The sequence below is a fragment of the Coturnix japonica genome, chromosome 7 (genome assembly GCF_001577835.2).
Source record: "Coturnix japonica isolate 7356 chromosome 7, Coturnix japonica 2.1, whole genome shotgun sequence".
Lineage (NCBI taxonomy): Eukaryota > Metazoa > Chordata > Aves > Galliformes > Phasianidae > Coturnix > Coturnix japonica.
The window spans coordinates 29,032,934-29,046,928 of NC_029522.1; the positions used below are offsets into that span (position 1 = coordinate 29,032,934).

A 13,995-nucleotide genomic window follows, 5' to 3' on the forward strand; every position below is an offset into this window, starting at 1 on the left:
AAAAAAAAAAAAAAAAAAAAAGTCACTGAACATCACTGAGTTTCCTTTATTAAGACAAATAATTTGCGATAGTTAAATTTTATCTTAAATTTTATCTTCCAGAATTGTTACTAGTTTTATTTAGAACCACCGAGATGTGAAACATTTATGTGGAAAAGGGAGGAAAAGATTCTGATTAAATATAAATTCATCATTATGGTCTAGGATCTGCAGAACTCTCAAAGCAGACTCTTCAGAGAGTCTACAGATATTATTGATTCATTTCAGATGCCAAGAACCCCACTGTATGTTAAATCCACTATAAACATTTCTACAATTTGTTTTTGCTTTAATAGTCTTATTTTAGAGAAGCAACTGACAACAGAAAGCAACAAACATTTTTACTTAAGGAGAAAATTTCCCCCCCACATCATATAAAGATCAAAGGTTCTCTCTTAAAGCAAAAGTTCATTCTTTCCTGACTCTTTTGTATATAATCTATAATAACCATATCCTTAGAAGTGTGACACAAAGTCACTGTCACTTATGGAGTGTGCCTAAGTTATTTAGGATGAATTTCCAACCTTGATAATTCTGTGATTCTGTGAAGACAGAGGATGTCTGGACAAGTATTGCTTAGGCAATCAGCTTAGCACTATCAAACCATCCTTGACTGCTATGAAGACCAATTGCAATGTTTACAGCTCTCATAGTTATTGCTGTAGTCTCTGCAATCCAGCATTTCAAAAAGCTGTCATGGAATTTTTCTTTCCCTATTTGTAACTTATTCTTCTTGAGCACGAAGAGTAGAAAATATTTTTCCTATTTTTCATCTCAGCACATTTCCAGTCTGGAAATAAAGTAGTTAATTCATGAACTCTGGCTCAAAGAAAACCTGGAAGAGCTGAATATAAGATAAAAGCCCTCACACAGATGAGTTTTACCAGGATAACAGAAGTTCCAAAGTATGGGTAATGCTTATGGAAGGGAGCTCAAGTGATAGTTTAATCTTGGCAGAAAAAAAATCCTCAAAAAGAATATGAAGTATTCCATATATTTGAATTAATGTGTAAGATTATACCATAATTATACCATGTCAAATATGAGAAGCACTCATCACAGTGTAAAACATCTTTTAAAAAACTTTATAGGTAAAAGATACTAGCTTTTAAATTACTTGTTATGTAAGAAGAACACAGGAATAAAAATTAGCTCATTATACAAGTATTTCAGAAGTTATTATTCTATCCATCCACCAAGACTCACATTACACTTCTAATACTACTCTACTCACTGACTTATGCTAAGCAAACTTTCCAGGCTTTCTCATGCTGGAAAAAAGGATGCTTTTAGCCACTCTAAAATAGATGGAACCAGGAAATTTCCCTTCCACTTTCAACAATAAGTTTATAATTGGGTCAAGAACTTATGTAACAATTGTACCCCTGAGTATAGAATAAGCAAAGCAGTGAATTCTTCTGAGTCTGTTCCTAGAGTTTCTGATTCATTTGACTTTTTTCCTTCAAACATATTTGAAAGGTGGAATGCATGTTTAAAAATGATTTTGATTCATAATAGGAAATGAATATGAAAAGCAGCTTTTAAAAGATGCTAGTAAGGAGGGAAATACGTACAAAAAGATTATTAAAAAATATTTTACAATGCAGTCTTTACATTTTTATAAGTAATAAACCATTAACAATTTGAAAATTACCAAAATTCCAAAAAACAGTAGGAGTTCAACCAACCTTTATGTCTATGAGATCCATCCATGTCAGAAAACTCAATATGATTTTCATCAGCCCAATACAGTCTGTGGTTGACATAATCTATTGTAAGTGCCATAGGTCTAGATATTTGCGTTTCTATGACAACAGTTTGACTGGAGCCATCCATACCAACACGGCCAATGTGAGGATATTCACAGCAATCAATCCAGTATAAGTATCTAAAAGAACCCAACAAAATACAACATTTGCTTTGTTTAGTGATGCAAAATAAGCAGTAAATAATCTAGTTAACATCAAGAATACATAGGTAACTAATCCATGATCTTTCCATTTTCTAGATAGCATTGGGGATTTTTCTAAAACTACCTGTAACAAATATGCAGGATTTGAACAACAGTCCTCATGTTAGATGAGCTTGTAAGCAACTCACTATGAACTAACAAAAAGTGCATTTAAATTGCTTAGGCTTGATATCTTGGATATCTTTTAATGTACTGCCAAGATTGGACTTCATGAATCTTATATCCTACATAGACACTGACATAATCAAACTTACCATGAATATTGTATTTTTCTTTTTATTTAAATAATAAATAAATAAAAAGGAAAAACAAAACTCAACCCAAACAACAATGCATGACAAAACCTTGAATCATCACTAAACAGTTGCTTCATACCCAGCCTGTGGATCTAAGGAGAGATTTCTAGGAAACTTCACTCTTTTGCTCACAAGGACGGTAGGGTATAAGCCATTCACTTTAGACACTTCAATAATTCTCTTTTCAGTATCGGACCAATATAGATTCTTTCCAATCCAATCAACAGCCAGTGCATTGGGAACAGCTGTATTATGGACTACCTAGAAAAGCAAAAATTACAAAAATCTATTGAGGCAAAATCTGGGCTAAATTACTCAAATGGAAAACATAAATGTTCTTATGAAGATCAAATGCACTGATTATCAATATTTTCTCTCTGAATACTGTACCAGTGTGAACTAAACTCACAGGGTATGTTTCCACTCCTGTGTTCCTTGTTTAAGGAAAAAGTTAGACATAAGAGAAGAAGTGAAGAATTCCTTAGTGCATAACACAACTGCAAGAACAATGTAAATGTATGTGCTTAATAGTGGATTTGTGTGCTTAACAGTGGATTTGTGAAGCAAAATACAGAGGCACAGTTTTATTTTATTCAGGATCATTCATAGCAAAGACACTGAGTTGTGTTCACTGTCTCACTCCATCTTCAGCAAGGAACCCAAACTGAAAATCAAGGAAAACTGTATACAAAGAAATAATAGATCCAGTATATTTATCAAGCTTACCTATTTACACAATTATTTTTTCTTTGGCTTGCTGTAAACCCCACAGAAGTAAAAACTGAGTCAAATGTCAAGTTAAGCCATACAGAACTTCGCTAATAAATACAGTCCTCTTAGCTCCTACCTTTACCATCAGAAAAGTTCCAAATGAATTTCCATTTCACTACAGCTTGCTAGATTATAGGTATGATCATACCTTATTTCACAATTTAGATCACCACCATGAATTTCCCAAAATACTGGAAAAGGTAATTCTAATACTGACATTATTAATCAACAGTTACCTTGATGTCACTTCCATTCAAACACATTCTGTTTATCCTACTTCCATTTGGTCTGCTGGAATCAATCCAGTAGATGAACTCTTCTCTATAGTCAAAGTCTATTGCAATCACATTGTTTAGTCCCTAAAAACGGGGAAAAATAAAATAAAATCTAGTCTACTTGCTCAAGTAAGTTTGAATATAGAATATTTGATAACATTCAGAATGCAAATATACTGTATATAATAGTCATCAAAATGCTTTATTTTACTGACTGCTATTTCTGAGTACCTCTCCCTAATGTACATTACTTCTGGACAGTCAGAATAAGATAACACTTAAAACAGAAAGAAATGTGGTGATGAATAACTATTGCACAGATGCCTTGAAATTAAATGAAGCTATTGCATTTCCAATTTCTAACATTAAAAGCAAATTTTCAGTAAGTACTTATATCTTGCTAAATCTTTTTGGTAATTACTACCTTTGGCATTACTTTGGCAAACTAGGGGGGAAAAAGATACCTCACAACCATTTCCATTTCATGTAAGCACTAGAATACTATCACACTAAGGAATGGATTTAAAATATCCTTCTATACCAAAATGTCAGCTCTTTGGAAAATGCGAGAATATTCATTCTGTGACACTAAAATCAGAAATAGCATAATATTCACCATCTTTAGTAGTTACTTTTTATTATAAGTAATAATGAATTGGGAATTATAAACTCTAATGTCAAGAAGCTGAATTTTAATTCCAGAAGAAGGAGGTTTTAAGTTCTCAGGTGCTAGACTATACAACACACACATATATTTGTAGTAGGTAGAAATAGTATAAAAGTTAGAGATTCAGCAGGTGTTTGGAGGTCTCCTGTGACTTCAGTTACCAAGCCAGTACATCAAGGAGTGGTGATCATAGCTGAGGTAATCCTACAGGCTGGAATGAATAGCAATCATGTAATAATGTCTTTTTATCCCAAATGGCAGATAAGAAACAGAGGTATTATTTTCAAATGATGACCCTCATTTCCTTATCTGAAAATAGGAAACCCTTGTCTTATAATCTACTTAACATTGTGACTTGTAATGAAACAGTAGTTAATATTATACAAAGATGTTGTTATCAATGGTGAAACAGCAACAGTAAAAAGAACAGATGCACTTTTAAAACCAAATCAGTTCATCAGTTGTTATCACCCCAATGACCTTCTACTCTCAGATATATAGGCAACCTCCCTTGTTAATGAAATTTTCAGCTGTAGAGGGAATGCTCTAGACTAACTAACAACAATGAACAACAATATTCAATTGCCTTGAAAGTGATATGTGGCTTATCTACAAACCACAGTGTAATAAGTTAGATCTATCTTTTGAGTAAAACATAAAGGAAAAAAAGTGATCAGGCAACATAAAAGATCAGTAAAGAAAGCATGAAACAAAGCAGCGTTGAAGGACCACTCATTTTCAGAACAAAAAACACACATGTCCATGCATGCAGAGTTTTAGTACATATAACTGGCTGCAGTTCTGTCAGTTGTAATTGCAAAACAGTGGATCTCTCTTTTCCTACTACTACAACACGTGCACCTATGGATAAAGCCCCACTCCAAGTTCTTAACGAAGGAGACCACAAATGAATGAATACCAAGGTCTATCAAAAATCAATAACATTCTAGAAATCAAAGTCAGTAACTCTTGAAAAATAAGCTTTATCTCTGCATCTTTTAAAATACTGTATGCATTTGTGAAGTAACAAGGCTGATAGATGAATTTGTCCACCTTCAAGTCAATGGCTGCAAATATGTTCTTTTGGATCAGCATTGCTCCAATACTTTACATAAAATCAACTGCAAGTAGAATTGTTTAATTGTTTCTGTATATTTGCACCAGAGTTCTCTGTCCTGACCACATCATATCTTCCTGCCCTCAATAGCACTTCAAAGTCCACCTTTCCTTATTCTTTGCCTTTTTTCTTTTTGTCTAGACTGATTTTAGACAAAATGCTGAAACTTTTAGATGACATCAGCTTCTCATCTGTTAGGCATAGCACACCACAGTCTAGTTCAAAATTTGTAGTCCCCTTGTTGCCCCAATGCAACTATAAAGGAGGTAAATAGTAAGTAAACAACTAATGATGAGGAGTCTATCTACTTTGCCTATGGATTTTTAAGACTACGAGTGAAGGAAATGGAAGGCAAAAGAATATATGTGAAATATAATCCAAACAGTTGACCTGTTTATGTACATTTGGATGAAAAAAAAAGAGTAAAAGGCTGATGCATAACAGCTCAGAGAAGACCGTCGTCGTTCTTTCAGCTCCTCTACTCTGAGTTTATATGAGCAATTGTTAGAATGACAAAGCACAAATCAAATGCACAAAGAAGGTCGGTTCTGCTCCTTTGACAGAGGAGCTCTAGTGTTTGCCTTCATCTGGCAGATGTCTAAGAAAGGGTTAGAGCTGATTCATCATACCAATGCACAGACAAAAAGATGTCCTCATGAGGAAGACAGCTCACCTGTTATGCTGGTATAGCTCCCTCTTCAGCTTTCAAATCTGTATGTTTCCAAAAATGGCTTACAAACAGGATCAAAGACTTCAAAAACTGAAGTATATATTAGACTGGTAAACTGATATGAAAACCATGGATTCTGTTCAATAGCTGGAGCTATGTTGCTCCTAATGCATTGAAAAGGAGTTCATTAAATTCAAGACTGATAAAGCTCTGAGCCAATCTGTCAGCACCAACCATAAAGAAAATTGACTGTTGCTCCCCTCTTTTCAAAGGCTGCTAGCAGTAGATATACCAGCAAAAGAGGAGAGTCAGTGAGATGCAAATGAGAAACCGTCAGAAGGGTTTCAGAAGAACAAACAGACAAAATGCTTGCTATGCTTAAATAAATTCAAATGATTAATGCAAGGTGATTAATTGAGCAACTACTGTTCTGAAAACCTCAACACCTCTCTTGTGACATTAAGATGCACAGCTTACTGACAAAAGAAGTCATAAAAAGCCTAACGCTATTGACTGGCACAACTGATTTTCTAGCCTGTTTCAATTGTTGTATTAATAGTCAAGAAAAAAGATGTTTTAATTAAAACATACTTTGGAACTCCAATCTGTGGTAACTACACTTAGGTGAAGCATAGAAGCAGAGCAGAAACTGCTAAAACAATAGCTCTGCACTTACTAGGCAACTCGGTAACTATTTTGGTAGGTATTTTCAAATACCAGGCTTTTTTTTTTTCTTTTTTTTTTTTTTCATAATGATTTAGAACAATTTCTCAAAAAAATCAGGTTTAGCCAAGGATGCATGTTCATGCATTGCAATACTGCAAATATTGGAATTGTGTTTACCTAGATCAAAAAACAGACTTGGATACTGACAGTGATTAGCGTAAACAATACATGGGCATATTTACATGAATATACTTTGAAAAGAATATAAAATTTGCTCCAAACATATTGCAGTGGAAGAGGACCACAAATAACATGATTTTCAGTACAATCAGAATGACTGACAAAACAGCTGCCTTGCCTGAGCCTTAATCATCGCAAACTTAAATAAGTCAATTTAAAACGTTATCCAAATGGTGAAGGTATTGCAGTTGTTCTGCGTTGCATACAGTGCCAATTATAGGATGACATTTCTGTCAGTTGCTTACGTTAAATAAGAATAAAAGTACGGAGTTAAACTTAGCGCATGGTACTATGATTATACCTGTTTCAACAAAGTGTAGTTGGATCCATCAGTGCTAATTTTTCTTATTTCATGATGATCAGCCAGTATTAAGAAAGGTTCCTCATCTAAACCCCGGGAGAAAGAATATATTAGACTAGCTTTTACGTTAATTTATGGAAAAAATCAGAAATACAATGCTGAAATACAGATGGTTTGAAAAATAAATGTTACATGCTCTGATCAATGTTATGGATGAAAGAAATATTTAAAACATTCAAATGCTCCAAGAAAGATCAATGATGCAGTATAAAAATGAACCAGGCAATCAATTAGTATATCTTTCAATGCAATTCAATTTTTTTGCATTTGTAATATGGGAACCATACTGTATTTTATGCTAATTTAATGCCAGAGATTAGATTTGAAATACATTCCATGCCTCTTCTTCTTAATTTGAATGCTTTCAAATGATCATTGAGAAGCTATTTTATTTTTCTGTTGCAAAGGAAACACATTTTAAAACATAGCTTTTTGACACTTCCATACTCCAAACATTCTACACATAGCTAAACAGACACTTGGACATCACTCAGAACTCAAGCTAGGTTTAGCATTTTTTTATTTTTTTTTTTTTAATCCCAGATTTTTATTTTATTAATCAATATTCCTTCAGATACTCAAATTATGTTATCAATTTGAAACACTTCTGAAGTGGGCATATATGGTAATAAAAAATAAGGCAAAAACGGTCTGTCCTATTTTCGCTCTACTAACAGATTGATGTACTAAAACAAAACACTAATAAGGAAGCTTATTTAAGACTTGCATCTACAACTCAGATACTCTACGATTCTGAGGTAGGAATAAGTTCAGAATTTCATCCCCTGTCTCATCCTTTGCACTCTCTGATTACTCAGGAAAGCACCTGGACATTAACTAGAACTACATGACCTTTAAAGTTCCCTTACAACTCTAAGGACTCTATAATTCTATGTTCCTACATACACAAGGGAAACATATAATCCTGTTTCACAGCATTTAGAAATAAACTAGATGGTTTTGATAAAAAAAAAAAAGCAAAAATAAAAACCAACTAGCAAAATGAAACTTTTCTTTTACAAAGCTGGAAGAAGTAGGAGTCTGCAACAGTTGGAAATGGTCTGCACTATGAACAAAACCCAGCAGAAAACGCTAATGAATTTTTGTTTCTTTTCTGTTAACATTTTGCTCTTCCTTTCACTGATTTCATGAATCCTACTGACTGAAGTATATAAAAATATCAGGGGCACGGAGAGAGGCATGAAGAAATAAGCACCATTATAAATATATTTTGAACTTTATTGTTTATTGCATATGAGAGTGGAGAATTCCATATGCTCCAGGAATAATAGATTTCACCATTTCTGTTATACTTCCCTGTTGTTTTCTTTTGTTTCTTTGTTTTTGCCATGTACTCATTAAACAAAATGGGAACTTTCAAGGGCAGTTTAGTAATCTGAAGACAATGAAATAAAACATCAGGAGCATTCTACATAAACATAATGCTCTTATTAAGTTATTGAGAAGTAGAATTAAGTCATTATTTTAAACACTCCTGATAATTTTTCTAGAAAAAATAATAATTCAAACTCTCATAATCCACTGTAACAATACACCAAAAATGCTTTAAGTACAATACACACTCAAAATAAAACATGTTCCTTCCCTACTACTTATTGAAGTGATGTACTTCGAAGTAAGTGCTTATCTTGCACAAAGGAGGAGCAAAACATACCTTGGAGATAAAGAATATCACAGATTACAACCATAGGTTTAAAAAACACACTCAAAAAAGCAATACCTGAAAGGGATTTGCAGCCATTTAGGTTATCAGGCTGTATTTCATACCCATCTGCACACAAGCACTTGTATGTTCCATATGTATTGATGCACTGCTGGCTACAGGGAAATCCAGATGAACATTCATCAATATCTGTACATGTTTTGCCATCATCCTTCAGCTGGAATCCAGGCCAGCATTTGCACTGGAAAAAACACCCAAACAAATGCATTCATTTTGAATTACTTGCTGACTCATCTTTATTATCTCCTGAACATGTTAGCATCATAAAATTCAAGCATCCTCAGTTTTTTTTTAGGTAGTATTCTAATTGCATTGCTATTTATACCGTTAACAGAAAGGTAAAAGTACATTTCCTCTTAGCTATTGGTGGTGTGATCATAAATATAATTCCCTCTCAAATAACCCTCTTGTTAGAATGATGAATTATTCTTCCTCTTTAAGTAAAGAAAAAGGCATCTTCTCAAGAATATGAAAAGGATATGTTTATGAAAACAATGAACCCTTTTTGGCATTCCTTATTTTCAATTGCACATGTGTTTATTTGGTATGGCCTACATATAATGTTTACAATTTTTGCCCAGCAAGGTTGTGAATGAACCCTCCCTGGATGCACTCAAGTCCAGGCTGGATGGGGCTGTGAGCAACCTAGTCTAGAGGAAGGTGTCCCTGTCTATAGCAGGGGGTTGGATCTAGATGGTCTTGCAGGTTCTTTCCAACCCAAACCATTCTATGATTCTATGAATATTTTGTTGATAATATCTACAAATCTATGTAACAGATTCAGTAAGTGAAAACTTTGAAGGTCTGACACCTCATCAGAAGGAGTTAACACAGCAGAGTTTTATTACAACCATGGAATAGTTAAGAAGCAGTTAAGAGCTGAAATTATATTACATATATTTTATAGATATTCACCTTGTATCCAACAGGAAGATCCTGACAATCCTGAGAACAGCCACTAACTTTCTTACTGAGGCACTCATTAATATGGCAGCTTTTCTCATCAGAGCCATCGCTACAATCTTCTTTGTTATTACAAACATTACTCTGAGGAATACACTTGCCATTTTTGCACATGAAGAAAGAGCTGTTACATGACTGCTCTGGAAAAGAAAAAGAGGACAACTTTGTGTAGTTTACTAGTATTTGGAATGAATTTTCTCATGAATCAGCTTTAATGTGAGCATAAAATAGCACACAATTATGTAAAAATTAAATATTACTTTCTAAATGGTAATAATATAAATCCTTTTTCATTCTTCAAAGGCTTAATCCTCCACTGGTAAACATATTTGTTTGCTTCTAATTGAGAAACTCCTACCTTGTCTCTGCACAGAACGTAATCATTGTAAGATTTAGAAAGCATGGCTTCTCTCCCCCATGAGTTCTATGGTGTTTAGTAATATGACTGAATATACTAAAGCATCTCCTTTGCTGATGACATCATTATCTGTATTTTCCTTGTGTGGAAGACTTAAAACAACCCATCTTTGACAAACTCAGTCCAAATTGGTCAGCGTATTTGTGAGGCTCACCATTTATCTTATAAGATTACAAAGAACAAGTTAAAGTGAGGTACTGAAAATTCTAATAAATATGTTATGTATCATTCCACGTAATACAAATCAGCAGTACAAAAAGTTAGACTGATAACACCGAACTTCTACTATCACATAGAACCAGATTTAATTAAAGCTGTCTGTACTTCTTTCAGAGAACTTCTGTAATTAGATTTTAAAGTTAGATTTGGAAAAATTAAAGGGAGAACTAAAGCTGAAATACAAGATAACTTGAGGGAATTCCCCTCCTGTAACGAATCACTTAGTTTTGAAAAAGATCAGACTGTTAAACAGGGAGCAGTATTAGACACAGCTACAAATTCATGTACCACCAGCTACACCGTGCAAATCCCAAGGCTTTCACAGTTTGTAAAATTCATTTGCAGTTTGAGATCATTTGAAAACTCTTCTGTATGTCCATAATATCAAGATCTTCAGTAGAACTGTCAGGAGACTGGTAACAGAAACTCCTAACATACTCCCTAATGTTTGAAATTTCAGCAATTATATGTGGTTTAACAAAGGTAAGGCATATTACACCAGAAAACCACTGTATATATAAGATATGATGTTTCTCATTTGCTTAACTACAGCCCCAAGCTACTGTTTGAAGAAGAATGGTTAAACAGGTTCTAAAACAATTTAATACGGACCTGAACTTCTGCATTTTTTGTTTATAGGTGCTTCATCAGAATGGTCTGGGCAGTCAAAATCCCCATCACATTGCCACTGGGAGTTTAGCAGGCATCTCCCATCAGCACAAGTGAACTCTCCAGGATGACAGCGACGATACCCTGGAAGTACAGTAATTGGTGATTTCATCCTTTGCTCAACACTTTTGACACAGAACATTGCGTATACAAAAGAAATTGTCTTTTGTTCCATTAATGGATACTCAGCAACATATGCTTACACACAAGTGTCTTCAAAGACAGAAAAAAATCAAATGCATGTTATGCAGCACATTATAGTCCTGTAACAATTCCCACCAATGCAAAGTGTAGTTATGCAGCTCTCACATAAACCTAAATACATTATCCTAAGTAATCTCCATAAGTAAATGAACATTATCCTAAATACTAGGAAATAGTTTTTCAACAGTTATTTTAGAAATTACTAAACCCACTAAATAGTTTTACAGAACTAGTGTAACACACAGGCTTTCTCTCTGAGACATGCATACTCATTTTAACCATTCTAAGCATGTATTTTCTAAGACTTCCACAAAAAAAGAAAAAAAAGAAAAAGAAAAAAAAAGAAAAAAAAGGAGGAAATAAATTTATAAATTTCCAAATTAATGTTAATGTCAAGTTGAATTTATTAATGCACGAAAGCAAAGAACTTCCTTTTGCAATAGTGACTTCAAAGTAACAGACCTTGCAGAAGGCCCCACATTTAACAGTTTGGAACTTTTCTGTTTTCTCTACTTTTATTATACTTGCCACATTCCAGTGATTCATCCGATCCATCTCCACAGTCATCATCATGGTCACATACAAACTGTTTTGGAATGCAGATGTTGTTATGGCATGTGAAAGCATTCTCATCACAAGTGTTATTAGGAGCTAAAGAGAATACAGTACATAAAACATAGATGAAATTGAAAAGAGTACGAGAGACAAATTTTCTTACAGAAAAAATGACAAGCAGTCAGATTCGGTGCACTCAATGTAAACAACTTGCTTCTTATGTAAATCACTAGACAAATAAATGGAAGAAGATTGTATGCAACTTGGTAGTGATGAACAAAGAAGTAAAGGTAGCTGGCCTCTCATATAATATAACATAACACAAATGGTTTCAGAAGTTGATGCTGTCTACAACTTAACATCTGCCTCTGAGAATCACAGTTTAGAAAGTATAACTCTCCTTTCTATGTTAGTCTGATCCTGAACAAAAGCTCTTTAAAAACCATAAACACAAAATATATCTCAACTAAAAAAAAACAACTTATAACAGAATATACATTCAGTGAAGAGACATTATTTCAGTATTTTTCATCTATACCATTTTTGTATACAGTTATAAAACAAGACCCCTGATGATACAACTACTACTGAACATTTGACACACAGTACAAATGTGTCTCACAGAAGACTGAGTGCAATAGTTTGCAGGGTGAGAGATGTTGGCATCTCCTAATTAGGGAGAAAATATTCGAGGGTGATAGCTGTTATGACAACATCTATTACACGCAGTAGCATTTTCTTCAGGCAGTGGAATGTAGTCAACAACCTGCTAGTTTTCATTAGTAAATATGTTGTCTAATATGTGTGATGTGACACACTGTTTTCAGCTTGTGTACATCAGTATATATTAACAAAATCTGAAGATGTTATTCTGACTAAAACATTTAAGGATCCTGCTATGTATGCCCCATGTGGTTGTACTAACAATCTTGACAATATAGAAGTATGACTCCACAGAAATAAACAACGTCTGGATACTGTAAAGACAAAAGTGTCAAGCAAAGAAATACCACACATCTCATCATGCAAACATACCACAGCCTGCTGTAGAGAGTTCATCACTTCCATTTGGACAGTCTCTTTCACCATCACAAAGCCAGTGTTGAGGAACACAGGCATGGGAGCCTAGGCAACTGAATGTCCCCACAGCACACGTCACTGAACCTGAAAAAATAACGAGTGGCTTCAAAGGAGATTTTTCTTGGTGCAGTATGGCAAACATACAAGCTAGCTCGTATTTTACAGGAAAAATCTGACCATCTAGTACCTCTCACACTTATTCTCTGAATTTACTGTAAGGAAATTTAATTTACTGCCATTTATGAAAACTGTCCAACAGAATAACTTTAAAAACCAATTCTGGACTTTATGCTGGGACTGTGTGAATGAAGGAACTACACTCATAAGCCACACAACCCTAACATAACTACAGTCTATGGCAAGAGTCTACAGATATTCAGAACTTGTATACATCAGCCCCATATACCTAAAAGAGAACCTCTAAGAATACGTACCACATATTTCTTCTTGTTTGTGTTTTTTTTTCTTTTGTTTAAAGAAAATATTATATCCTAGCATTCATTTTTACTCTGTTTTGAATTACTCAATTCATCACTTAATCTTATCAGCAAAATATACTTGCTATACTTGCTCCCTTCCAGCTATCTTCATGGATCCCTTGGACTTTTTCTGTATGGATGGTCTGACATGACACAGAGGTAAAATTATTCTACTTACCACAAATAGCATCGCTCTCATCAAAGCCATTTCCACAGTCATCCTCACCATCACAAATCCATTGCTTAGAGATGCACTTGTCTGCAGAACAAGCAAACTGATTCCACGAGCAGGACGAATCTAAGAATGACAACAGCCATTGTTTTTTTTAGGTTCAAAACAGCACTATGCTGCCTGTAGTTTATGCAAAGAGACCCTCCACACAGAAATCTCTACACGAGTTCTTTCTGCCTGCCCAACTGCAGCATATTTGTTTAATTTGAAAGTAATGGCAAATTTTGGTGCTTCCAAGTGATGGCGGAAATACTCTAAATATAAATGCTATTATGGTGATCCTTTCCAAAATGGTTATGAAACGCTATTCAGGCAGACTTCCCTGTTTAAGGACAAAAATTATACCGTTCTAATTAAT

General features: G+C 34.2%; 1 protein-coding gene across 8 annotated transcripts in view; it reads right to left on the reverse strand.

Annotated features, from left to right (window-relative positions):
- Positions 1 to 13,995, reverse strand: part of LRP1B (LDL receptor related protein 1B) — a 547,576-nt gene that overhangs the window by 76,315 nt on the left and 457,266 nt on the right. For all 8 annotated transcript variants that reach the window (XM_015869154.2, XM_015869156.2, XM_015869155.2 and 5 more), the window contains 10 exons: positions 13,584 to 13,703; positions 12,882 to 13,010; positions 11,820 to 11,942; positions 11,031 to 11,171; positions 9,734 to 9,921; positions 8,816 to 8,999; positions 7,015 to 7,100; positions 3,315 to 3,437; positions 2,387 to 2,568; positions 1,728 to 1,927 (listed from right to left, as the gene is read on the reverse strand). In XM_015869154.2, the coding sequence (XP_015724640.1) occupies positions 1,728 to 1,927; positions 2,387 to 2,568; positions 3,315 to 3,437; positions 7,015 to 7,100; positions 8,816 to 8,999; positions 9,734 to 9,921; positions 11,031 to 11,171; positions 11,820 to 11,942; positions 12,882 to 13,010; positions 13,584 to 13,703 (1,476 nt within the window). The remainder of the gene's footprint in view (positions 1 to 1,727; positions 1,928 to 2,386; positions 2,569 to 3,314; positions 3,438 to 7,014; positions 7,101 to 8,815; positions 9,000 to 9,733; positions 9,922 to 11,030; positions 11,172 to 11,819; positions 11,943 to 12,881; positions 13,011 to 13,583; positions 13,704 to 13,995) is intronic.